Below are 24,102 nucleotides of genomic sequence, written 5' to 3'. Positions count from 1 at the left end.
TTCAACCGTTGGGCGATGGCGGTGGCCGAGGGTGCCAAAAGGTAAGAGTAAAACTGGGAAATCGGCCTCTTGGGGTCCCTGCCGAGGACAATGTCAACAGGCAACGGGATCTCGAGAACAGGGACAGCATCCCCAAACTGTGTGTTGAGTGCGTGACGGAGTTGGAGGTAACGGAAAAAAATGTGATTGGGCAAGGCAAAGGTTTCTTTGAGGGACTGGAAGGACCTGACCACTCCGTGGGCGATGACCTGTGTGAGGTAGATGACACCTTTCTCGACCCAAATACCATGGTCGGGGATCGTGGCCAGTTCAGGCAACCGCGGATTGCCCCAGAGGGGCGTGTGTGACTGCGGGGTTGGTGCCTCGCCAAAGGACATGGCGAGTTGCCAAATTTTGCAGTGGTGGAAAAGCAGTTGTTTCCTGTCGCCCGTTTGTGTCGAGCCGCGAGGCTCACAAAACAGAACCTGGAAGGGATGTGAAAGGGGGGCGGGGGTCCGGGAGCATACCAGGGCCGAGTAGCGGTCCCTGTCCGAATGGTTGAAATAGTAAAAATGGGAGAGCTGGGACGCAACCTAATACAGGAAGAGGTCGGGACCGAAGTACCTCCCTGGCCAGATGGGCATTTCAATACTCTCCACGACAGCTTATACCGGGAGGGGCCCCAGATAAATGAGTTGATAATGGATTCCATGGCTTTAAATATTCGGAGGGGAATATAAAGCGGATCATGCCAGAAGGCAATCAGCAGCTTCGGGAGAAGGATCATCTTGACTAGGCTTATACGGCCCATGATGCCGAGGGGGAGACGGGACCATATCTGTGTTTGGTTTTCAGGGTGTTGAACAGGAGCTCGATGTTAAGGGCTACATAGTCTAGGGGAGATCTGGAGATGTGGATACCTAGGTATTTGATGACACTCGTCCTTGCCAAAGGGGGGGCAGCCTGAGCGGCGGTGGGGGCTCCTAGATCTAGGAGGAGGATGTGTGACTTAGTCCAGTTTACCTGCAACCCCGAGAACGCCCCGGAAGTCGTTATAATCTGTAGGGCTGCCTGAAGCGAGCCAGCGTCCGCGAGGTAGAGGAGCATGTCGTCCGCATAGAGACTGAGCAGCTCAGTCACCCGGCCACAGCGCAGCCCGCTGATCCCAGGGTGACCCCGAAGGGCTATGGCAAGGGGTTCTACGGCGAGGGCATACAGCAGGGGCGATACAGGGCAGCCCTGACGCGTTCCCCCCGGGACAGCGGGAAGGGGGACGAGATCTTACCATTGACTTGGATGCGCGCCGTGGGGGCCTGGTATAGAAGTTGAAGCCACTTCACAAAGTTAGGGCCGAAACCAAACCTGTTAAGGCACTCCCACAGGTAGCTCCATTCAACAGAATCGAACGCCTTAGTGGCTTCGAGGCTGACAACCACCCTGGAACCCGTGTCGAAGTGCTGGGCCTGAAGGTTCATGTGTAACCGTCGGAGGTTGAAGGCTGTGTTTTTATCGGGCATGAATCCGGTCTGATCAGGGTGCACTAGGCTAAGGATTACTTTAAGGCACAGGAACAGGGGGTCCTTGCCTGGCTTAAGTATCAAGACAATGAGGGCCTTACTCATGGAGGGAGGGAACATGCCTGTGTCAAAAATGTGCTTGTACAGCGCGCAGAGTTTGGGGACAAGGGTCTTGTGGAACCGTTTATAAAACTCAAGGGGGAGGTGGGGAGGCACGACAAGGCCTCCGCCACGCAATCAGTGGTGATGGGTGCCTCAAGCTGGGACACCTGGGCCCGGGGAGAGTGTGGGGAAGGTGACATCTTGCAGGAAAGTGGAGAGTTCGTCCCAAGATTGATGGGCGGTGGAGGAGTAAAGCTCAGAATAAAAGGACTTGAACTCCTCAGCCACCAGGTCGGGGTCCGTGTGCATAGCCCCGGACGCCGCCTGAAGGGCCACAACCACCGGGGGCTTATGATCCAAATGTGCCATGTAGGCGAGGAGCCTCCCGGCCCTCTCCCCATGTTCATATGTGCTCTGCTTGCTAAAGAAAATGTCCTGTCATGCTTTTTTAGGGTGCAGTTGGTCCGTAAGCCTAGTCTGTAATCGCAGTTGAGAAGCGTTGGCCTCCGTCGGGTCAGTCTGAAAAGTCTGGTCCAGGGCATTCAAGCGCTCCTCCGCCTGGCAGATCAGCAGCTTGGAAGAGGCCTTGTGTCTATTGATACGCAAGGAGAGGATCATGCAGGCGTGGAGTTTAAAAGCTTCCCATATGAGTCCCGCCGAAGCGGAGCCGTCATTCGACCGTAGCGTGTAAGAACAGGTAACGTCCCTGAGGGTCTGACTGTAATGTATGAAGTTGGAACTGCACCGACCTGGCGATGAGTACTGCGACCCCCCCGGGAGTTGGAGGTATGTGGAGCCTGATAAACCCACCCCACCCAGGGTTTTTTGAGGCACATCTGTTTCTGGCCTACAAGGTGAGTCTCTACAAGTATCGAAATGTCAGCTCGTTGGGTTTTAAGGTGGGATAGGACTGCCGAACGCTTGGTCTGATCGCCCAGACCCCGGACATTCCAGGTCACCACCTTAAGGGAGGCCATGATGGGGTGAAAGAAAGGGAGGATCACAGCCACACTCAAGGGAGCTGGGGGGCGTTGCGCAGCCACAGACTCGGCAGCGTATACAACCCAGCGGGACAAGCACACATGGTAACCATCCGGAGGCCAGGGGGCGTGACCAGGGGACGCCCAACGGGTGTCGCACATCCATGGAGGGCCCAATCAAGGCTCGCCCCTGCAAGGTGAGAAGGCCCGCCTGGCAGGGTGGGACCCACGCAATAGTAACATCAGCACAATTAGATGAACATCAGAGCACATGCAGTACAATGACAATGATATGAAAAACAATAAAAACAAAAAATGGGTGCAACATAAATAACAGAAAACCAACCGGTCTGCAAGAACACTGGACCAGCATAGCAGGCATAACACACCACCTCCCGCTGCAAGCAGGGGGGCAGAGGCCGGCTAGGGAAACTTTGGCATAGCAGCGGCAGTCAGGGGTGGCAACGGTGCCCGGAATCCGGGGCAGCCACCTCGGTCAGGGGTAGCAATCAGCAATCAGCCATGATTAAGCACTAGCAAGAGTGCGAAACTAGTCGGCTGTCCTGGTTTATGGTTGTGGTGATTATGCATGTTCCTGCTTGAAAATAAAAGACAACTTTTTTGAAAAGTTATTTCGGAGTGCGGCTGTCCACCTCCTTCCTCCTATTGCTACTGCTACGTGCATTGCCAGCACCTTGGTAATCCGACCGTCCCTGATTGTCTATAGGGCTCACCTGGAGCGGTGAAAATCTTCTTCTGTCTATTTGGATTTTGCACCTCGGTCAGGGGGGCGACCAAACTGAAGAGCACACAGCGGTGCAGGGGGAATATCCAGTCTTGTGGGATATGGGTGCGGGTGAGCCGCCCGAGACTCACAAGAGGAACATATATCCAGATTCAGGTAGAGATAACTCCTAATCTGCGCCGTCGTATATTTAAGCGTATTCTCAAACTGAGATACGCTTAAATGTTGCTAAGATACGAGCGGCGTAAGTCTTCCTACGCCGTCGTATCTTAGCTGTCTATTTACGCTGGCCGCTAGGGGCGTGTACGCTGATTTACGCCTAGAATATGTAAATCAGCGAGATACGCCTATTCACGAACGTACGCACGGCTGTCGCAGTAAAGATACGCCGTTTACGTAAGGCGTTTTCAGGCATAAAGATAAACCACCAAAAAGATGGCGCAGTCAATGTTAAGTATGGACGTCGGAACCGTGTCAAATATTTCAATTTTTACGTCGTTTGCGTAAGTCGTCCGTGAATGGGGCTGGGCGTAATTTACGTTCACGTCGAAATCAATGAGTCTTTGCGGCGTAATTTGGAGCATGCGCACTGGGATACATCCACGGACAGCGCATGCGCCGTTCGTTCAAAACGTCATTTACGTGGCGTCATGCTTTATTTACATAAAACACTCCCACCTCTTCACAATTTGAATTAGGCACGCTTACGCCGGCACATTTACGCTACGCCGCCGTAACTTAGGACGCAAGTGCTTTGTGAATATGCTACGCCTGCATAACTTTAAGCCGCCGTACGTGAATCTGGCTAATAGTGTCTGGGGGAATCACAGGAGCAGGAGGAGAAAAGTGGGATAAACAAGGGCAGCGGGGGAGAGGGGGATGCATGAGCAAACCTCATCAACTCACGGTTAGAGGAGTAGTGTAGGGAAGGCAGAAGAAACGGAGGATGGCGTGCGACAGGTTCCGGATGGGCCACTGCCAAGATGGACGGGGGTCAGAGAGTTAAGCACGGGCCGGACCGGCCCCATCACACACCACCTGGAGCTGCGTGGGGAAGAGCATCGCGTAGGGCAGATGGTGCACACGAAGCTGCCGCTTGACCTCCATGAAGCGCGCCCTTTTCTTTTGAACTTCGGCTGGGGGGAAATCCGGGAACACTGCGACGGTTGTATTGCCAAAGGGGATGTTGCCCTTTTCGCGGGTGAGTCGAAGTATAGCATCCCGGTCTCGATAGTTCAAGAACTTGGCAATGAATGTCCTCGGCGGGGCACCAGCAGGTGGGGGCTTTGCAGCAAGTCGATGGGCGCGCTCCACCACAAAGGTGGAGGAGAATGCCTCCCTGCCAAAGGTTTTAACCAGCAGGTTCTCGAGGTACGTGGGGGGTCTGCTCCCTCCGTCCTCTCGGGGAGCCCCACGAAACGCAAGTTGCACCTCCGAAGGCGGTTCTCCATGTCGTCCTGCTTGGAGAGAACCGCATGGAGCTGGTGTTGTAGCTGTTCAACAGTGACCTGGAGTGGATGCAGGCCATCCTCCACGTGGCCGACACGGCGCTCGGCCTCAGACACCCGCTCACGCAGTTCGTGCATATCTTGGCGAATGTGAGATATGTCGACCTTCACCTCTTCGATCCTGGAGGTGAGGGTAGTCTGACATACGGCAATGGCCTCCAGCACCCGAGCAGTATCGCCGGAGGGATGCTTCTCAGCCTCAGGAGGCATGGCGGCGCCATCTTCCTCCTCCGGGTCCCACTCTCCATGGCGATATTTGTCCAGTTTAGCGAGGGCGCCGGACTTTTTCGGGGGAGACATGATGGCCCAGAGCAGCGAGGGCAATGCGTGTAAATATCCCCCAGGATCGGTTAAAAAGGATCAGTCTCGAGCGTAGCTCTCACCCAGCACGTCCTACTCCATTGAGCTCCAGACCACGCCCCCCCCCGTCAGTGTGTTTTTTATTTAAATTTTTATTTTAAACAATTAATTTTTTTATTGCAATTCATTTTTTTTATCAGCCCTGTTGGGGGGGGGGGGGGTCTTTGGTGAGATATCAGGGCCTTAACAGACCTCTGACATCTCCCCTCTGAGACAGGGAAAGGGACACAAATTCCCCAGTCCCTTTCTCAGCAGCCTCAGCTGCGCTGAAAATGAAAGGAGAGAAGCCAGCGGCTTCTCTTCATTCATAAACTGAAACATCGTAATCACAGGAGGTTACAATGTTTCAGTTATGTGAATGGACAGAGTCAGTGATTACTGACTCTGTACATTCAGAAAAGGTAGGAGCCGGGTTTACTGGCTCCTACCGCCACTCTCCATCCTGACAGATCGAGGAGGGACACGGCGGCAGCACGGAGGGGGGCATGATGGGGGCAGCAAGGAGGAGGGACACGGCGGCAGCACGGAGGGGGGCATGACGGCAGCAAAAAGGAGTGGGGACACGGCGGCAGCACGGAGGGGGGGACACACGGCGGCAGGACGGAGGGGGGCATGACGGCGGCAGAAAGAAGTGAGGACAGGGCGGCAGCACGGAGGGGGGGACACACGGCGGCAGGACGGAGGGGGACATGATGGCAGCATGGGGGGACACGGCAGCAGGACGGAGGAGGGCAAGACGGCGGCAGCGAGGAGGGGGGCATAACGGCGGCAGCATGGATAAAGTTGGCAGCACGGAGGGGGACAGCAGCAGAATGGAGGGGGAATGGAGGAGGATACAAGGACAGTCAGCTGTGATCAGTGCTTGTGACTCCCCCACCGCACTGATCACCTTGACTGTCCAGGTATTGGGTGAAGCATCGGAGCATTTGCACCGAGTACAAGTACTCGGGCAAATGCTCGGTATCGGTCCCGATACCAATACTAGTATCGGTATCGGAACAACCCTACTTTTTTGTGTTCCTTGCCCTTAGTCCCTAAAGGGTGTCAGGCGAGTGTGGGTCAGCATGGCGTCAGAAGCTGGCGCTTCTTCCCCAGACATCCCTGTTGTAGCAACCGGTGCCCCTGCACCTGCGGTGCCTATGGACGCTTTGTCGGCGGTCCTGGAGTCATTTGTTGCCTGGGTAGAAGCAGTGTGCGGGCTCAAGGGGGGTAAAAAACGCCCCCTCCCCCACCATCTTCGGGGGAAAGCTCTGATTCAGACTCGGGCCTTGCTGTGGCACACGGCCCCTGATCTGACGTGTCAGAGGATGCGGACCAGAACCATTCGGACAGTGAGGATGACTCTGTGTGCGGGTCAGTGCAGGAAAGGGCGCTTGTTGGAGCACTTATCACCGCAGTGCGGGAGACCCTAAAATTGGAGGATACGGTCGGGGCATCTACTGAGGTGTTGGTCCCTTTTGGGTCCCACAAGCCGGCCCACACTGCTAAGGTGTTTCCCTACCTAACTTATTTTGATAAGTTTATATACAAGGAATGGGAACGACCGCAGCAGGCCTTTTCAATCCCAAAACGCATGGCGGTCCGTTACCTTTTTGAGGAGAGTTTCCTGAAGAAATGGACATCTCCCCCAACTGTGGACCCCCCGTCTCCAGGTTAAACAAAGTAACCACGATTCTGGTGGAGGGGACCCCTGCTTTTAAGGACCCTGCAGACAGGAGGGCCGAGGCGGTGGCCGGATCTATGTTCATGGTAGTGGGGTCAGCATTGCGGCCAGTGTTGGCCATGGCCCTGTTGTCACAGACACTTACCGAATGGGCAAAATTGTTGCACCACGAGTTGGTATAGCAACAGGCTTCCTCGGTCTGCGTGGAACAGGCCGATCAGTTGGTGCATGGCCTTAAGTATGTCTGTGATGCGGCCTTGCTTTCCAGAGCCTCAGTATCAGCTGTGGTGCTAAGTCGCCTGGTTTGGCTAAAATGCTGGTCCGCAGACCAGACATCCAAGAAGGCTCTGTCGGATTTGACCTTCCAGGGGGAGAGGCTATTTGGAGCCTCGCTGGATGACATTATTAAAAATGTCACTGGGGGTAAGAGCACGCTGCTCCCACAATCCAGAGAAGGTAAGGAGCCATGCCGTAGGCCAGGGCCCTCCTTTTCCGCTCAGAAACGTGTTTTGGATCGCCCCGGGCCCGCAGGTAAGCGTTCCCAGGCCGACAGGGTGCCAGCTGAGGGACAAAAGCGTCCCTGGGTTCGCAAGCCTGCAAACAAATCTGCGACTCTCGGGTGGGGGGGTCGCCTTTGAGAGTTTGCAGCTCGTGGGCCTCTCTTCTTTCCGACCAGTGGGTCTGCAAAGTGGTTTCATCAGGGTACAAGATAGTTTCTTTCTTGCCCACCAAACAGATTCCTTCCCTCCAAACCTTCATCATCTTCCGGCCCTTCGGGACACCCTGTTTGGGGCAGTGCAGGACCTGCTGATGCGCGGGATGATAGTCCCTGGGCCACGCCGGAAAGGTTTTAGGGATTCTACTCCAATCTGTTTGTAGTCTCAAAGAGGGAAGGGGTCCGTCCAATCCTGGATCTCAAGGCCCTCAACACCTTTGTAAAAATACAAAGGTTTAGCATGAAATCAGTTCGCTCTGCTGTCGCTGCACTCCATCCAGGGATTTTCTGGTGTCCCCAACTGCGGTTTGCAGTTGGGGACGATCACTACCAATTTGTAGCTCTCCCTTTTGGCCTGGCATTGGCACCAAGGGTTTTCACCAAGGTACTCGCCCCAATTCTAGCCTTGGTGAGGCAATGAGGGATTGCAATCGTGGGCTATCTGGACGACCTCTTCTGAGAGCAGCTTTCATCTCAGAATTAGAGAAGGATGTGGCGACTGCCAGTCAGACTTTTCGGGAGTTTGGTTGGGTACTAAATCTTCAGAAGTCAGTATTGGTGCTGACTCAACACCTAGAGTACATGGGATTGATTCTGGACTCCTCAGCAGCTAGAGTTTTTCTCCCTTCGAACTAATTTCAGACTCTTTAGGCTGCGGTGAAGATCTTGGCATCCCGCAGGTGGTCGTCGCTGCGCTTTTGCATGCAGGTCCTGGGTCTCATGTTGGCCTCCTTTGAGGCGGTACCATATGATCAATTCCACACCCGAGTCTTCCAAAAGGAGATCCTGTCAAAATGGGACAAATCTCCATTGTCTCTCGATTGTCAAATCCGGGTGAGCCGCCTAGTCCGGGAATCCCTGATTTGGTGGTGGAGGTCTCCGGCCCTTCAGGCTGGGAAGTCGTTCCTTCCTTTTCACTGGACGGTGATCACGACGGACCCCAGCCTGACCGGTTGGGGGGTGTTTGAGGCGTACAGTCGACGCAGGGTCGCTGGACGCAGGAAGAATCCCGCCTGCCGATCAATGTGCTGGAACTTCGGGCGATCAGGCGGTGCCTCTCCACATGGTCACAGAGGCTGCAGGGACTCCCAGTCAGGATCCAGTCGGACAAAGTGCCACATCTGTGCCCCAAGGAGCCGTATCTGTGCCACCTGTGCAACACCAGTGCCACCAAACCAACACCAGTGCCACTACAGTCCACACCTGTGCCCATCAGTGCCACACCTGTGCCCATCAGTGCCACCTGCGCCCACCAGTGTTTATCTGCACCGCCTGTGCCCATCAGTGCTACCAGTCACTACAGCCTGTGCCACCTGTGCCCACCAGTGCCACACCAGTACAAGCAGAGCCACACCAGTACAAGCAGAGCCACACCAATGCCACTACAGTGCCCATCAGTGCCACCTGTGCCCATCAGTGCCGTCTGTGCCCACCAGTGCCACCTGTGTACTAATCAGTTCCACCTGTGCCCATCAGTGCCGCCTGTGCCCACCAGTGCCACACCAGTACAAGCAGAGCCACAGCAGTACAGGCAGAGCCACACCAGTGCTACTACAGTGCCACCAGCCACCAGTATGGCAAAAAAGTTTTTTTTACTACCAAGGAGGCCTACCAACACCTATGCATGACAGATGAGAGCAGCGGGGAGCTCTCTGAGTCTCAGTCCGATTCGGCCTATGAACCCGTTATAAGCAGTGGGTCTGATACAGAATTGGAAGAGGAACGTGTGCCCGTTAAAAGAAGGCGTTCTGGCGTGGAGCAGCAGCCTACTACCAGCAGAGCAGTGCCGTCCACCTCAAGCGCAGTGCCGTCCACCTCAAGAGCAGTGCTGTCCACCTCAAGAACAGTGCCACTACAACAAAGGCCACGCACCAGTAGGGTGTCATCTCAGCCCCAAAGGGATCAGGGCCATGCCAGCCTTCCATGTGGCCTTCAAAACCCCCTGTGGCTTCCCCCTAATTCCGGAGCAGCAAACACCAGCCAGGTGTTCAGGTGACCACCAATGATTTTTCCATGCTCGATTTTTTTCATTAAGTTTTCACCGAAGAATTATTATCATCCATTGTGGCCCATTGCAACTTCTACGCACAGCAGTACATAGAAAGCAACCCTGGTTCCAGTTATGCCTGCCCCTTTAAGTGGAGAGAACTCACCGTAGAGGAATTCCAAATTTTCTTAGGCCCAACTTATAATATGGGTCTCTCAAAAAAAAAAAAACAAGCGTACTCCTATTGGTCTACCAAACCCATCCACCACATGCCAGTCTTCTCATCCACTATGCCCAGATCCCGATATTTTGATTATGTGGTTCCTCCACTTTAATGACAACACCCAGAGCCCTCCCCATAATGACCCAGCTTTTGACAAACTATTTAAAATTCGGCCACTCCTAAATTATTTCTCTGAAAAATTCCCCCAGTTTTATATCCCCGAACAGAATATCTCCATAGATGAGTCCCTTGTCAAATTCTCAGGCAGGCTGGGCATCAAACAGTTCATCCCCAGCAAAAGGGCCCGATATGGGGATAAAATGTACAAGTTATGTGACCGAGTCACAGGGTACCTCTACTCCTTCCTGGTATACGAAGGGAAGGACTCCCAACTGCATCCCCCCGAATGCCCAGAGTATATCGGAGCCAGTGGAAAAGTGGTCTGGGAGCTTGTCTATCAACTGCTTGGAAAAGGATACAACCTTTATGTGGATAATTTTTACACTAGCCTGCCCCTGTTTCGCAATCTTTACCTGAGGGACACCCCAGCATGTGGCACAGTAAGAGCCAATAGAAAGGGCTTCCCACAAAAACTGGTCAATAAAAAGCTCAGACGAGGGGAGTCGGCATCAATGAGGAACCAGGAGCTATTGGCTGTCAGGTTGAGGGACAAACGAAATGTCCACATGCTTACAAAGACACCTTCGTGGAAGTCCCCAAAAGAAACGGGCCAATCCAAAAACCAACATGCATCTATGATTATAATTTGTTTATGGGGGGAGTGGACTTCAACGATCAGATGATTGAACCCTACCGTCCAACAAAAAAATCTCGTCACTGGAATAAAAAAGTGTCCATTTATTTTTTCACTTTGGCCATGTATAACACTTATGTTATTTACAAAAAATCAAGACAGAATCCCGTATCCTTTCTGTACTACCAAGAAGAAGTGGTCACCGCCCTTTTGTACCCTGAAAGCCCACCAGAAAATATTCGCTATGATTCCGTGAGCAGACTGCACAAGCGCCACTTTCCTGAGAAACCCCCTCCCCCCCTGAAAGAGGCACAAGACATCAGAAAAAATACCGTGTGTGCGCCAGAAGAGGAATCAGAAAAGACAGTGTATTATTGTCCCGATTGTCCCTCCCAATCAGGCCTTTGTATAAGTGTATGTTTCCGCCGTTGCCATACTTTCCAAAATTATTAGGTAGTTCTCATTTCCTGTCATTTTCCTCCACACCCCTTATGCCACTGAACTGTACATACCTCTGCCTTCTCCGGAACCGACCCTGGCCTGTTATACGACCAGGCTTTTGCCTAACGCTTAACTGTACCTACCTCTGCTTGCTTTGGAACTGACCCTGGACTGTTTGACCACGTTTTTTGCCTGCCTCTTGGATTGATCTTTTACCCTGCTATGCTAGTGGGAACACAGGGGTCTCACATATGTGAGGGGCTCCAGAATTGTTTTTCTGGATGAAGAAAACAAATTTTTTTAGTTTTCTCATTTCCGGATTAGGGTCTGGTTGCCCGGAGGCTTCAAAAAGATTTGGGTGGGAGAAGTCTCTACCCCTGTCCCCATTCTTTCCTGGCCTGCTACTTGGACCATGTACCTGCTTACTACCAGGACCAATATTTTGGCACTGCTGGCAATGTTTCTACTTGCACTGGCCCTGGGCTGTATATGGACAGTATCCCTGCCTGTACTGACTATGGACAATATTCCTGCCTGCTGCCTGGACAATTCCATTCACTGTCGCTGACCACGTCCCTGCCTGCTTCCTGGATCAGGGCTCTCCTCCTTTGGAAAATGTCACTACTAAAACCACAGGTAATCCTTTTTTTACCCATTACTCAGCAGAATGTATTTTAGGGTGTAATTCTTGGTATGTACATGCTGTGTTTAGAAATATGAAGGGCCTTCAAAAATGTGATCAATTGTAAGGAAATTGGATGTGTAATTTATGTCCCTAGAACACCTGATGGTGCTTCCTGGATGTTGGGCCTCTATGTTGCCAGGCTGTTAAAAAAGCTCACACATGTGGTATCACCATACTCAGAAGGAGCAGCAGAATATATTTTGGGGTGTCATTTTTTCTATGTACATGCTATGTGTTGGAAATATCCTATTAATGGACAATTTTGTGTAAAAAAAAAATGCGTTTTCATTTTTTTTTCCACATTTTCCAAAAACATCTGGAAAAAAATGAACCGTTCAAAAGACTCATTATGCCTCATAGATTATACGTTGGGATGTTGGCTTTCTTAAATGGGGTCACTTTGTGGGCGTTTCCATTGTCCTGGTGCTCCAGGGCCTTCAAAAGTGTAATAGGTGGTTGAGAGATTAGTTGTGTAATTTATGCTCCTAGAACGCCTGAAGTTGCTACTTCAGTGTTGGGCCTCTGTATGTGGCCAGGCTGTGTAAAAGTCTCACACATGTGGTATTGCCATACTCAGGAGGAGCAGCAGAATATATTTTGGGGTGTAATTTGTGGAATGTGCATGCCATGTAAGGGAAATAACCTGTTATAATGACAATTTGGTGTGAAAAAAAATAAAAAAATCTTAATTTTGCAAAGCGTTGTGGGAAAAAATGACAACTTCAAAAAACTAACTATGCCTCTTACTAACTATCTTGGAATGTCTACTTTCCAAAAAAGGAGTGATCTGGGGGGTATTTGTACTTTACTGGCTTGTTAGGGTCTCAAGAAATGAGATAGGCTCTCAGGTGTGATCAAATTGATACATTTTCAGTAATTGGCAGCATAACTTGTAGACCCTATAACTTTCACCCAGACTAAATAATATCCACATTTTTATTTATTTTTTACCAAAGATATATAGCAGTTTACATTTTTGGCCAAACTTAACCACTTAAGCCCCGGACTTTTAGGCAGCTAAATGCCCAGGCCACTTTTTGCGATTCGGCACTGCGTCACTTTAACAGACAATTGCGCGGTCGTGGCTCCCAAACAAAATTGGTGCCCTTTTTTCCCCACAAATAGAGCTTTCTTTTGGTGGTATTTGATCACCTCTGCGGTTTTTATTTTTTGCGCTATAAACAAAAATAGAGCGACAATTTTGAAAAAAATCCAATATTTCTTACTTTTTGCTATAATAAATATCCCCCAAAAACATATATACATTTTTTTTCCCTCAGTTTAGGCCGATACGTATTCTTCTACCTATTTTTGGTAAAAAAAATCGCAATAAGTGTTTATCGGTTGGTTTGCGCAAAATTTATAGCGTTTACAAATTCGGGGATAGTTTTATTGCATTTTTATTAATTTTTTTTTTTACTACTATTGTCGGCGATCAGCGATTTTTTTTTTTTTTTCGTGACTGCGACATTATGGCGGAGACTTCGGACAATTTTGACACATTTTTGGGACCATTGTCATTTTCACAGCAAAAAATGCATTTAAATTGCATTGTTTATTGTGAAAATGACAGTTACAATTTGGGAGTTAACCACAGGGGGCGCTGTAGGAGTTAGGCTTCACCTAGTGTGTGTTTACAACTGTAGGGGGGTGTGGCTGTAGGACTGACGTCATCGATCGAGTCTCCCTATAAAAGGGATCACTCGATCGATATGTCGCCACAGTGAAGCACGGGGAAGCCGTGTTTACATACGGCTCTCCCCGTTCTTCAGCTCCGGGGAGCGATCGCAACGATGCAGCTATAAACGAATAGCCGCGCCGTCGTCCCGGATCGCTCCCCGAGGTAAGGCGCACGCAGCGGAGGGGGTCCCGATCGGACCCCCCACCCGCTAGAAGGCAGGGACGTATATATACGCCCATCTGCTTGTACGTGCCATTCTGTGGACGTAAATAGGCGGGCGTTAAGTGGTTAAGAAGAAAAATTTATTTTTCGCAAAATTTTATAATAGAAATGAAGAAAATTTCATTTTTTTTACAAAATTTACGTTCTTTTTTTCATTTATAGCGAAAAAAATTAACGCAGAGGTGATCAAATACCACCAAAAGAAAGCTCTATTTGTGTGAAAAAAAAGGACAAAAATTTCATATGGATACAGTGTTGCATGACTGAGTAATTGTCATTCAAAATGTGAGAGCACCGAAAGCTGAAAATTGGTCTGGTTATTAAGGGTGTTTAAGTGCCCAGTGGTCAAGTGGTTAAACAAATTTAGATTCGATGGACCTATTCTCTGATATTTTAGCATTATATACAAAACCTTTGGCTCAAGTTTTTACCTCCTCTGTACTCTCCGATGCCTTTAATATTACAAATGACACTAGACAGAGGTGCCCCCTGTCCCCCCTGATTTTTACATTAATAATGGAACCTTTTGCGACTGCCATCAGGGACGCTCCATCTATTAAAGGCATTCCAGTACCTGGCACGTGCCACAAGATTGACCTATTCGCTGACAATGTAATTGTGTATGACACTCTCAGAATTGGAGTCCTCCCTACCCACAGTATGCAAGATGATTGAGGCCTTTGGCGATATCTCCTACTATAGAATTAAAGTGGTTGTAAAGGTAAAAAAAAAATCCCTTAATAGCTTCCTTTGCAGTCCTCCTTCACTTACCTCATCCTTCGATTTTGCTTTTAAATGTCCTTATTTCTTCTGAGAAATCCTCACTTCCTGTTCTTCTGTCTGTAACTACACACAGTAATGCAAGGCTTTCTCCTTGGTGTGGAGAAAGCCTCTTGAGGGGGAGGGGGCGAGCAGGAGTGTCAGGACGCCCACTAGCACACAGCTCCTTTCTCCATCTACAAAGTAGAGAGTGTCCTGACTTGCCTGCTCACCCCCCCCCCCCCCAAGAGGCTTTCTCCACACCAGGGAGAAAGCCTTGCATTACTTGCTCGCTCGCTTCCGCTCTCCCGACACTACTCTGCTACTATTGAGTCAGCTTGCAGATTGCAACGTCTGGTTCTGTCATCCAAGGCTCCGGGAACCGAACTACAGCTATGTGCCGTTCGGAATCCATTAGAACAAACACCAGGCAGGCTGTATGTAAGTTCAAACAAGAAGACCTTTATTGGAAGTACACAACACACTTTTAAACAGAATTTGGAACATCCCGCCCCCAAAAATCGCTTTCCTATTGGTCAATTGTAAAGTACATGTAGTCCTCCTTCAGGTCCTCCTTAGCCATGCAAATGAAGACTTGAAAATTAGTCAGCAGGGATTGGTCCGATAGCTTGAATGGAGGGACTGTTATGTGTAATGAGACGGAAGCCCCAGGGGGCAATCAATGTACACGATAGCCAGACACAGAACAATAGAGCCGTCTGGCCTTAAGACAGATTCAAACACTTAAGCATTCCAAGGTCCATGACAGGAGGATCACAACTTTCACAATGGTTATTTTACCACAGATTCTTTACCTTTTCGGGACGGTACCAATTCCCTTTACCAGACTATTTCTTTAACAAACGAAATGCTTCTCGTAGATCCTTTATTTGGAAGGGAAAAAGAGCAAGAGTTTCCTTCTCTACCCTTGTAAAACATAGATCCATTGGAGGATTGGGAGTCCCAGTACTCAGACTACTATAGGGCGGAACTTATAGACCAGCTAAAAGCATAGTTTGACCCATCCCCATCAAAGCAGTGATAAATAGTAATAACCTACAAGCACTATTGATGGCAGCATCCACCAATAAACCAATCACCCATCTATCTCTGCATCTCTCGCGGCTAGAAAGAAGCAAAGCACACACTCATATATGCTTCAATGATATACCACTCCAATCTTTTGAATTCCTAATTCCAGATTTTTCGATTAAGGCTTAATTCACACAAATGCATTTTTTGATGCATTTTGCAGAAATGCAGGGAAGTGTTTTAACATGGGTTCCTATGGAACATGTAAACATCAATGCATTTTTGTGCCTCTGCGTTTTTGGAAAGGGTTTGTGACTTTTTTTCCTCGCAAAATGCAGCATTTTGCATGCAATAGAATTCAATGGACCCGCTTCCAAAAAACAAGTACTGCGTATTTACTGCGATTTTAGCAGCGATTTGCTTTTTTTTTTATACATTTTTTTTTACACTGTATCTAGCTGGTTGCCAAGGAGGGGGCTGGGAAGCCGGCCGCTGCATCTTTACCAACCGATGAGTCATCAGCTGTCAGCTGGTTTCCCGCTGAATGTAAAAAAAAAATGCTGGCTAAAAATAATTGTGAAAAAAAAAACAGCGTGGGTCCCCCCCAGGTCCATTCCAGGCCCTTGGGTCTAGTATGGATTTGGAGGGGGCCCCCACAACTTTTTTTATCTGGTGTGAGGGGACAAAATCCATAGCAGACCCTTATCAGAGCATGCAGCCCAGCAGGTCAGAAAAGGGAGGGGACGAGCAAGTGCCCCCCCTCCTGAACCATACCCATACCTCAACATGGGGGGATGGGTGCTTTGGGGCAGAGGGGGCTCTGCGTCCCCCACCCCAAAGCACTTTGCCCCCATGTTGATGAGGACAAGTGCCTCTTCCCGACAACCCTTGCCCGGTGGTTGTTGGGGTCTGCGGGCAGGGGGCATATCGGAATTTGGAAGCCCCCCTCTACCAAGGGGGCCCCCAGATCCCGGCCCCCCTATGTGAATGAGTATGGGGTACATTATTTTCCTTACCAATTCCCAAAAATAAAAGTAGTGTTAAAAACAGTAGACAATCTGATTACGTTACACAGAGGCCAATGCCCCGTATGACGTCACTGACCCATCACGCCCCGGGCGGTGACATCACAAGGGGCGTGGCCTCTGACGTAATCCAAATGCCACGCCACCATCGATATTTAAAAAATGCAGGACATCGGCGCCGACAGATCAGCAGGATGCAGCATCGGAGGAGTGTCATCGGCGGGAGCGGCGACAGAGGAAGGAGGACACAGAAAAAAGAAGAGCGGAAGAAGAAGCAGGGGGAGAAGGAGAAGAATGGAGGAAGAAGATGCGGGAGAAGATGGGGAAAGACCGGAGAAGAAGAAGATATTAAGACTCGTCAAAAACTGTCTACTGTTTTTAACGCTTTTTTTTGTGAATGGGTAGGGGTACAATGTACCCCATAGTCATTCACATGGGGGGGGCGGTATCTGGGGGCCCCCTTGTTAAAGGGGGCTTCCAGATTCCGTTAAGCCCTCCACCTGCAGACCCCGACAACCACCGGGCAAGGGTTGTCGGGAAGAGGCCCTTGTCCCTATCAACATGGGGGCAAGGTGCTTTGGGGTGGGGGGGGTGCAGAGCCCCCCTGCCCCAAAGCACCCAAGCCCCCATGTTGAGGGCATGTGGCCTGGTATGGTTCAGGAGGGAAGGGCCGCTCGCTCGTCCCCTCCCTTTCCTGACCTGCCAGGCTGCATGCTCGGATAAGGGTCTGCTATGGATTTTGGGTGGACCCCCACGCCTTTTATTTTTATTTGGTGCGGGGGGGGGGGGGTCCCCTCAGAATCCATACTAGACCTAAGGGCCCGGTATGGACCTGGGGGGGGGACCTCAAGCTGTTTTTTTTTTCTGTTTCTTTTGCCGGCATTTTTTTTTTTTCTTACATCCAGTGGGAAGCCCGCTGACAGCTGATGACTCATTGGTTCTTAAGGATGCGGCGGCTGGCTTCACGGCCCCCTCCTTAGCAACCAGCTAGATAAAGTGTAAAAAAACGCGTCCAAAAGTGCGGCAAGCACCATAAAAAGCACTGTAGAAACACTCAAAAAGCAACATGCATAGATGTGAATCGAGCCTGAGACATGGTTAGACTCCGGATACTCCACACTAATATAAATCCCAGAAACAATCAAATGTAGAGACAGTTTCAAGATGTACCAGATACAACATTTTAAACATAGGCTAACCTCGGGCACTGTATAATTAGATAAACGCATATGGGACTTCTATCACACAGATACTCCTCAACAAAAAGGTATATCCCTTCTTTACTCTCTATTGCAAGCACAAACACCTACTATAAAGAAACAGGAACAAGGACTAGGATATTATTTTCAGAGGTAGAATGGAGTGGAGCAATTCAATTTAACCTAGGTGCTTCTCGTTGCATATCTCACTCGGAAAATATTTACAAAATTCTCTATAGGTGGTACCTGACTCATGTCCAGTTATCGAAAATTTATAAAGAACACTCCCCAGATTGCTGGCGTAATTGCGGACAATCTGGAAACCTACTGCACATACTTTGGTATTGTAGATCAGTAACCAGCTTTTGGAGATCTGTCTTCAAACTGATCTTGCCAATTACAGGGACCATTACCTGCCCCTCACCGGCAATGACACTATTAGGACTATCTATGAACAACTGTACAACCGACTACAGAACAGTAGTTATAAATATATTAATAGCTGCCAGATTGACCATACTCTGTCAATGGGAAAAAAGACGTGGCTCCCACTCTCGCTGAAGTTATTTCAAGGGTAACTTTACATGATACTTATGAGCGCTCATATGCCATTATCCATGGCAATAGGGACACCTTCAAACGCAAGTGGGAAATTTGGATTAAAACCTATAATTTACCCAATATTCTTTGTCGAAGCACGTCAACAAGGAATAGGGAAACATAGACCCTAAAAGCAACAAGTGAGGTATAGTTATAGTTGTAGTAGAGGTAATTGTTATGGTTGAAATAATAATGCTCGGTTTATTATTCAATTGCGTTATACAAGGTCAGACCACATCTCTCTGGGTACAACAATCTATCATATCTATTATGGCAATCATAGCTATGTCATGTAATTGTGCTATAATTCCTTTGTTGAATTGGTACCACCCTTGAGATTTGAGTGTCTATATGTAACATGATATTGCCAACCAAACGGACTTCTAGATACAATATGACTATGTAATTTTGTGATCTTGTAATTTCATAATCCTAATTAAAAATTTGAATGGAAAAGAATATACACGGATTCGCTACGAGATCACTGTTAACGGCGGCAGGAGAGTGGCGCCTCTCCCATGCTCTCCGCCACTTACCGGAGCTGTCGGCAGTGGCGGAGGCGATCCGGTCCTTCCTGTGGCTGGGTATGAAGACGAGTGAAGGGAAGATGGCCCCGACCTGCCTCCATACCATAGCAGGGCGGAAGCGACGTTAAAATGTCACTTCCGCTCATAGCTCTTAAAGGGCCATTTTTTGGGGGGATTTTTTGTTTTGTTTTGTTGTATTTTACTGTAAATATGAGAACTGAGGTCTTTTTGACCCCAGATCTTATATTTAGGATGACCTGTCATGCTTTTTTCTATTACAAGGTGTGACGGATCTCAGATACCCCAGGTGGGCACATCCGCCAGACCTGTGTCTCCTGTCCTCCAAACGCACCTGCAGCCTGCAACCTCGCCATAACCAGCCCTTAACCCCTCAATCACGAGACAATCCACACAGGTGTTGAGGGTTAAACATCCAGAGCTTAAACTGTTTATTAAATTCCAAGACATACAGTTACACAGAGCTAGGGACACTCCCCTTAGCCAACAACCAATGGGAACTGAACATTTGTACATTGAAACAGTCTACAGATACCTAATGAGTTTATGGTAAGCAGGCAGCCTCAATACACACCCCCTGCGGAGAGATGTCTGCAGTCCAGGCCATTGTCTATGTGTCATGAATCAACACAATTAGACACAGCAACAAGAGGGGGGGGTGGGGGGAGAAGGGTTGTAACATTACATTACATCCATGCCAGCTTGTCCCGGGTCTCCAGTATCTTCTGGCCCATAGTCTGTCGGTAGGAGGCACGGACACAGTTCTTTCCAAAACACACAGTGACAGTGGGTTCTGTCACACAAGGGATGTTTACATTAATTGTAATAGGAATAAAAGTGATTTAAAAAAAAAAAAAAACAGTGTAAAAAATAAAAGGTAAAATAAATAAATAATAAAAAAAATTTAACGCGCCCTGTCCTGCCGAGCTCGCGTGCAGATGTGAGGTAATAATTCTAACACTAGACCTCTGTAACTCAAAACATGCAACCTGTAAGATTTTTTTAAAGTTGTCTATGGAGATTTTTAAGGGTAAAAGTTTGTCGCCATTTTACGAGTGGGCGCAGTTTTGAAGCGTGACATGTTTGGTATCAATTTACTCGGCATAACATTATCTTTTGACAATATAAAGAAATTTGGTCTAACTGATGTCGTATTTTTTCCAAAAAAAGTGCGCTTGTAAGACTGCTGCGCAAATACGGTGTGACATAATGTATTGCAGCGACCGCCGTTTTATTCTCTAGGGTGTTAGAAAATAAATGTATAATGTTTTGGGGTTTTTAAGTAATTTTATAGCAAAAAAAATTGCTTTTAACTTGTTAACAACATATCTCAGAAAGAGGGTCGGTGGTTAGGAGTTAATTTCATGAACTGATGCTGTCCTCCGCTTTGGTCCCTAGTAGCGTACTGACTGGCTGCAAAAATTGCCTGGGGGGAGAGGTGATGGGGAGGCGGCGATTATCTGTAGTGACACCTCTGGCAAGAATCTCATTTTTTTTATGTCTGGACCAGCAAAATCTAGGGCGTTGTGGTCTGTGTAAGAACACCCTATATACTTAAATGGGATGTTACTTCAATGGTATGGTATGGTATGGTATGGTATGTCCCAATCAAATTTGATTGATATAACTGCAGGCTGCGCTAAAAAAAAAAAAAAAAAAAAAAAGCTTTTGACTGGTAAACAATTTTTTTATACTTTGGTAAAGTTGCTCTTGCTTATTGTGTTCATTTCATGTGAATGTTTATGTAAGTTGAAGCTGTATGACTATTTTTCTATTAAATTCAGCCAGTTAAACGCATTGTCTGATATTTCATTGCGAGGATGCGAAGTCAGTAATGCTGGACAGAAAGTAGAGATCCTTCACTCATGTCCAAGTATCCTTTTAACATGGTTTTAGTGATCTGCAAAGGTGATGCTATAGACCTTTTCTTGTACACTACACCCAGTCCAACACACCTTAGTTTGGGAACTGTTTGTTCCTTACCCACAAGCCTTATATCTTTTTATTATTATAAAAATGTATCTATTTCAGAACTGGCAAGGTTGGCAATTTGTAAGTAACAACAAAATAACAAAAAAAATAGGAAAATATCAAATAATTTAGTGGGTGTGCATCAGAGTAGTTTGGAGGGTATGCCAGTGGAAAGTATGTGGGAGAGATCAATATGAAGAGCAGGACTGTGGCCGGTATGTGTAGAAGAGGAGTTCACAAGGATTTTATGGTGCTGTTTAAGAATGAAGAGTGATGAGTATGACAACAGACAATATAGGCGGAGGACTGCAGAGGGTCAGACAGTTGGCAGTGGGAGCAGCAGCGGGGGAGCTGGACTGGTATAATAACAGATAATTATATGACACTGGTGACTGCATAGGAGAGGAATGTGAAGAGTATGACATTGTAGTATGTTTGCGAGAGGTGACAGACATAAGGTGCCAGGAGACAGAGGCCCTGATATATGTCACTCTGCTGTCCTACACTTTGTAGCATAAAGTTGTGACATGGGTGCACAAGGCAGCCAAAGGCAGGCAGGGTTGGTTTTGGGCTCCTGCCACCTTTTTAGTTGTTTACCATATATAGCTTCCACAGTGCTCCTTTGACAGGTAGCTGGGAGCAGTAGGGCAGAGAGCAATGGAAGTAAAGGTGCAAGTGGTTAACTAAAGCTTGGCTTGTTTCTGGGTAACATGATGAACCATCAGCTTAGTTGCCTGTTGAACTGGGAGAAGAAGGTGATTGTGGCGTGAGGGGGGAGGCAAGTTGTATAGTGTGTGGAGTGTATTTTTGGGACTCCTATTTAATATAGGATTATAACATGCATTCTTGAATTATTTCTGGTCCTTGTCCACACGCAAACAATGTTTTTTATTAGAAAAGCATTCAGTTGTTTCTATGTAAATACAGTACAGGGCATAGGATCTCTAACCACTTCAGCCCCGGAGGATTTGGCTGCCAAATGACTGGGACCAGTTTTTGCGATTCGGCACTGCGTCGCTTTAACTGACAATTGCGTGGTCCTGCAACATGGCTCCCAAACAAAGGTCTTTTTCCCCCCCAAAAAATAGAGCTTTCTTTTGGTGGTATTTGATTACCTCTGCGTTTTTTATTTTATTTTTTGCGCTATAAACAAAAATAGAGTGACAATTTTGAAAAAAAAAGCAATATTTTTTACTTTTTGCTGTAATAAATATCCCCCAAAAAATATATACAATTTTAATTTTTCCTCAGTTTTACAATAAGCGTTTATTGATTGGTTTGCGCAAACGTTATAACGTCCACAAAATAAGGGATAGTTTTATGGCATTTTTATTAATATTTTTTTACTAGTAATGGCGGTGATCTGTGATTTTTTTTTTATCGGGACTGCGATATTGCGGTGGACACATTTGACACTTTTGACGCTATTTTGGGACCATTGTCATACAGCGAAAAATGCACTGATTACTGTGTAAATGACACTGGCAGGGCAGGGGTTAACCGCTAGGGGGCGAGGAAGGGGTTAAGTGTGTCCTAGGGAGTGATTCTAACTGTGTGGGGGCTGGGCTACATGTGGCACGTCACTGATCACTGCTTCGATAACAGGGAGCAGAAGATCAGTGTCCTGTCACAAGGCAGAACAGGGAGATATCTTGTTTACACAGGCATATCCCCGTTCTGCAGCTCTGTAACACGATCGCGGGACACTGCCGGACATCAAGTCTGTGGGTCCCGCGGGCATGGTCACGGAGCTCGCGGCAGGAGCCCACGCGACGGCAAATTTAAAGGGACGTATATATACGCCCATTTGCCTGTCCGTGCCATTCTGCCGACGTAAATGTTCGTGCGGTGGTCATCAAGTGGTAAACATTGTTATAATGCAGCTACCATTAATTCAATGAATTTTGACAGAAAGCTTCAGGGACATTCCTTTGATAAACCCTCCCACTCTTGGCTTAGATTTAGTTTTATTGCTAGTGCTGCCTAGGTTTTGGAAGCCTGGGTGGAGTGTAAAGACATCTGCCACTGTAAGTTCAGGGCTTGCACCCCTTAAATCTGCCCCAGGGTGCTGGCGCTTCTATGCCTTGGTCACCAAGGAGTGCAGACTTCAAAATTTTCAGTGGTATGTTGCAGCATGGTATGTTCCAGTCCTCAGTCTGGTGCACATCTAAAGCTACTGTGCTTGTGTATTATAGTATGTGGAACAGTTGATGTTTTCTTGTTGCCCAGCCATTCTTTTTGAATGGTTTTGGATGTCCTTTGGTTAAAGGCTAAAGACCCCCTGTCTTGTACTGTACTAATAAGAAAACTGGATTTTTGATTTACCAGTAAAATATGGTTCTTGAAGTAGAGTACAGGATACAGATCCCATTCCTCTATTCTTTTGACCTCTCTTGCTTGCTACAATACTGAGGCTAGCTGGGAGTTGGAGGGGTTATATAGGAAATGCTTCTGCAGCATTTGACCCATGATAAAGGACTAAGGATCCTGTGTCCCATACTGTACTCCAAGAAACAGATTTTACTGATAAGTAAATGGCATTGCATTAAAGTAGAAGTACAGCTGAAGGTCATTTAGCTGTACTTTTTCTGTGGATCACAGGAGTGCAGTTCTTTCTGTATTTCTGTGACCCGTTGAAGTCCGCTGTCTGCTGACATCAGAGCAGGTCCAGGCTCTGGCAAGACTACGACACTGTGGTTGGGATCCGCCCACATGCCTGAACCGGCATCAGGTTCAGCCTCTCGGTGAGCTGCTGAGATCCTGAGCGGCTGTTCCCACCCCTTCCACAACCCAGTGCTCCAGTGAGCAAGGAGGGGGAAGATCCGAGAATGGTGACTGATGGTAAGCAGCTCTCTGCTCAGGGAGCTGTGAGAACCAAGCGATCTGCGGTGTTAGATTGCTCGGCTCTCAGTGTTGGAGGTGATGGGGGACAGATGCAGCATCGGACCAATGCTGCATCCACCTAGGCTAGTATAAATGTGCAAAAACCCTGAACCCCATACTTCTCTTTTAAGGTAAAAAATGTTTAGCCTTTAGAAGCAATTTAACCTCATTATTTAGTGCATATCTCTTATTATGGCCTTTTGAAATCGGTTTTGTATCATTTAGTTTTTTACATATTACTTGATTTATTGATTGGCTGTTTTTCTTAACTTATTAACTATCAGATATTTCTGTGTTAAATTTGTCAAAAAACCTTCTGGCTTCATGGGAAAACGTAGCAGACATTGCCTGTCAGCTCAAGAAACTGAATACCCTTGATCTCAGGTATGTATTTTGTTTACCTTCTTAGAGAAAATGTGTTCTGAAGGACATGTACTGAAAATTAGTTTGTGTGTTAATATTTTAAGAGTGAGAAGTTTCATATAGGTGTTTTGCATGGTTAGTAGGATTGAGCGAGTCATTTTTT

The 24,102-nt window shown here is 47.9% G+C and overlaps 1 protein-coding gene across 5 annotated transcripts in view; it reads left to right on the top strand.

Moving 5' to 3' along the window:
* Nucleotides 1–24,102, top strand: part of TBCE (tubulin folding cofactor E) — a 619,064-nt gene that overhangs the window by 132,375 nt on the left and 462,587 nt on the right. For 4 of the 5 annotated variants that reach the window (XM_040350725.1, XM_040350724.1, XM_040350722.1 and 1 more), the window contains 2 exons: nt 20,507–20,595; nt 23,861–23,960. The exons of the other annotated variant lie outside the window; for it this stretch is intronic. In XM_040350725.1, coding sequence (XP_040206659.1) covers nt 20,507–20,595; nt 23,861–23,960 — 189 coding nt within the window. The remainder of the gene's footprint in view (nt 1–20,506; nt 20,596–23,860; nt 23,961–24,102) is intronic. 5 annotated transcript variants of the gene reach the window in all.

Source organism: Rana temporaria, chromosome 4, assembly GCF_905171775.1.
Source record: "Rana temporaria chromosome 4, aRanTem1.1, whole genome shotgun sequence".
NCBI classification, from domain to species: domain Eukaryota; kingdom Metazoa; phylum Chordata; class Amphibia; order Anura; family Ranidae; genus Rana; species Rana temporaria.
This window is presented reverse-complemented; position numbering and strand designations above follow the sequence as displayed.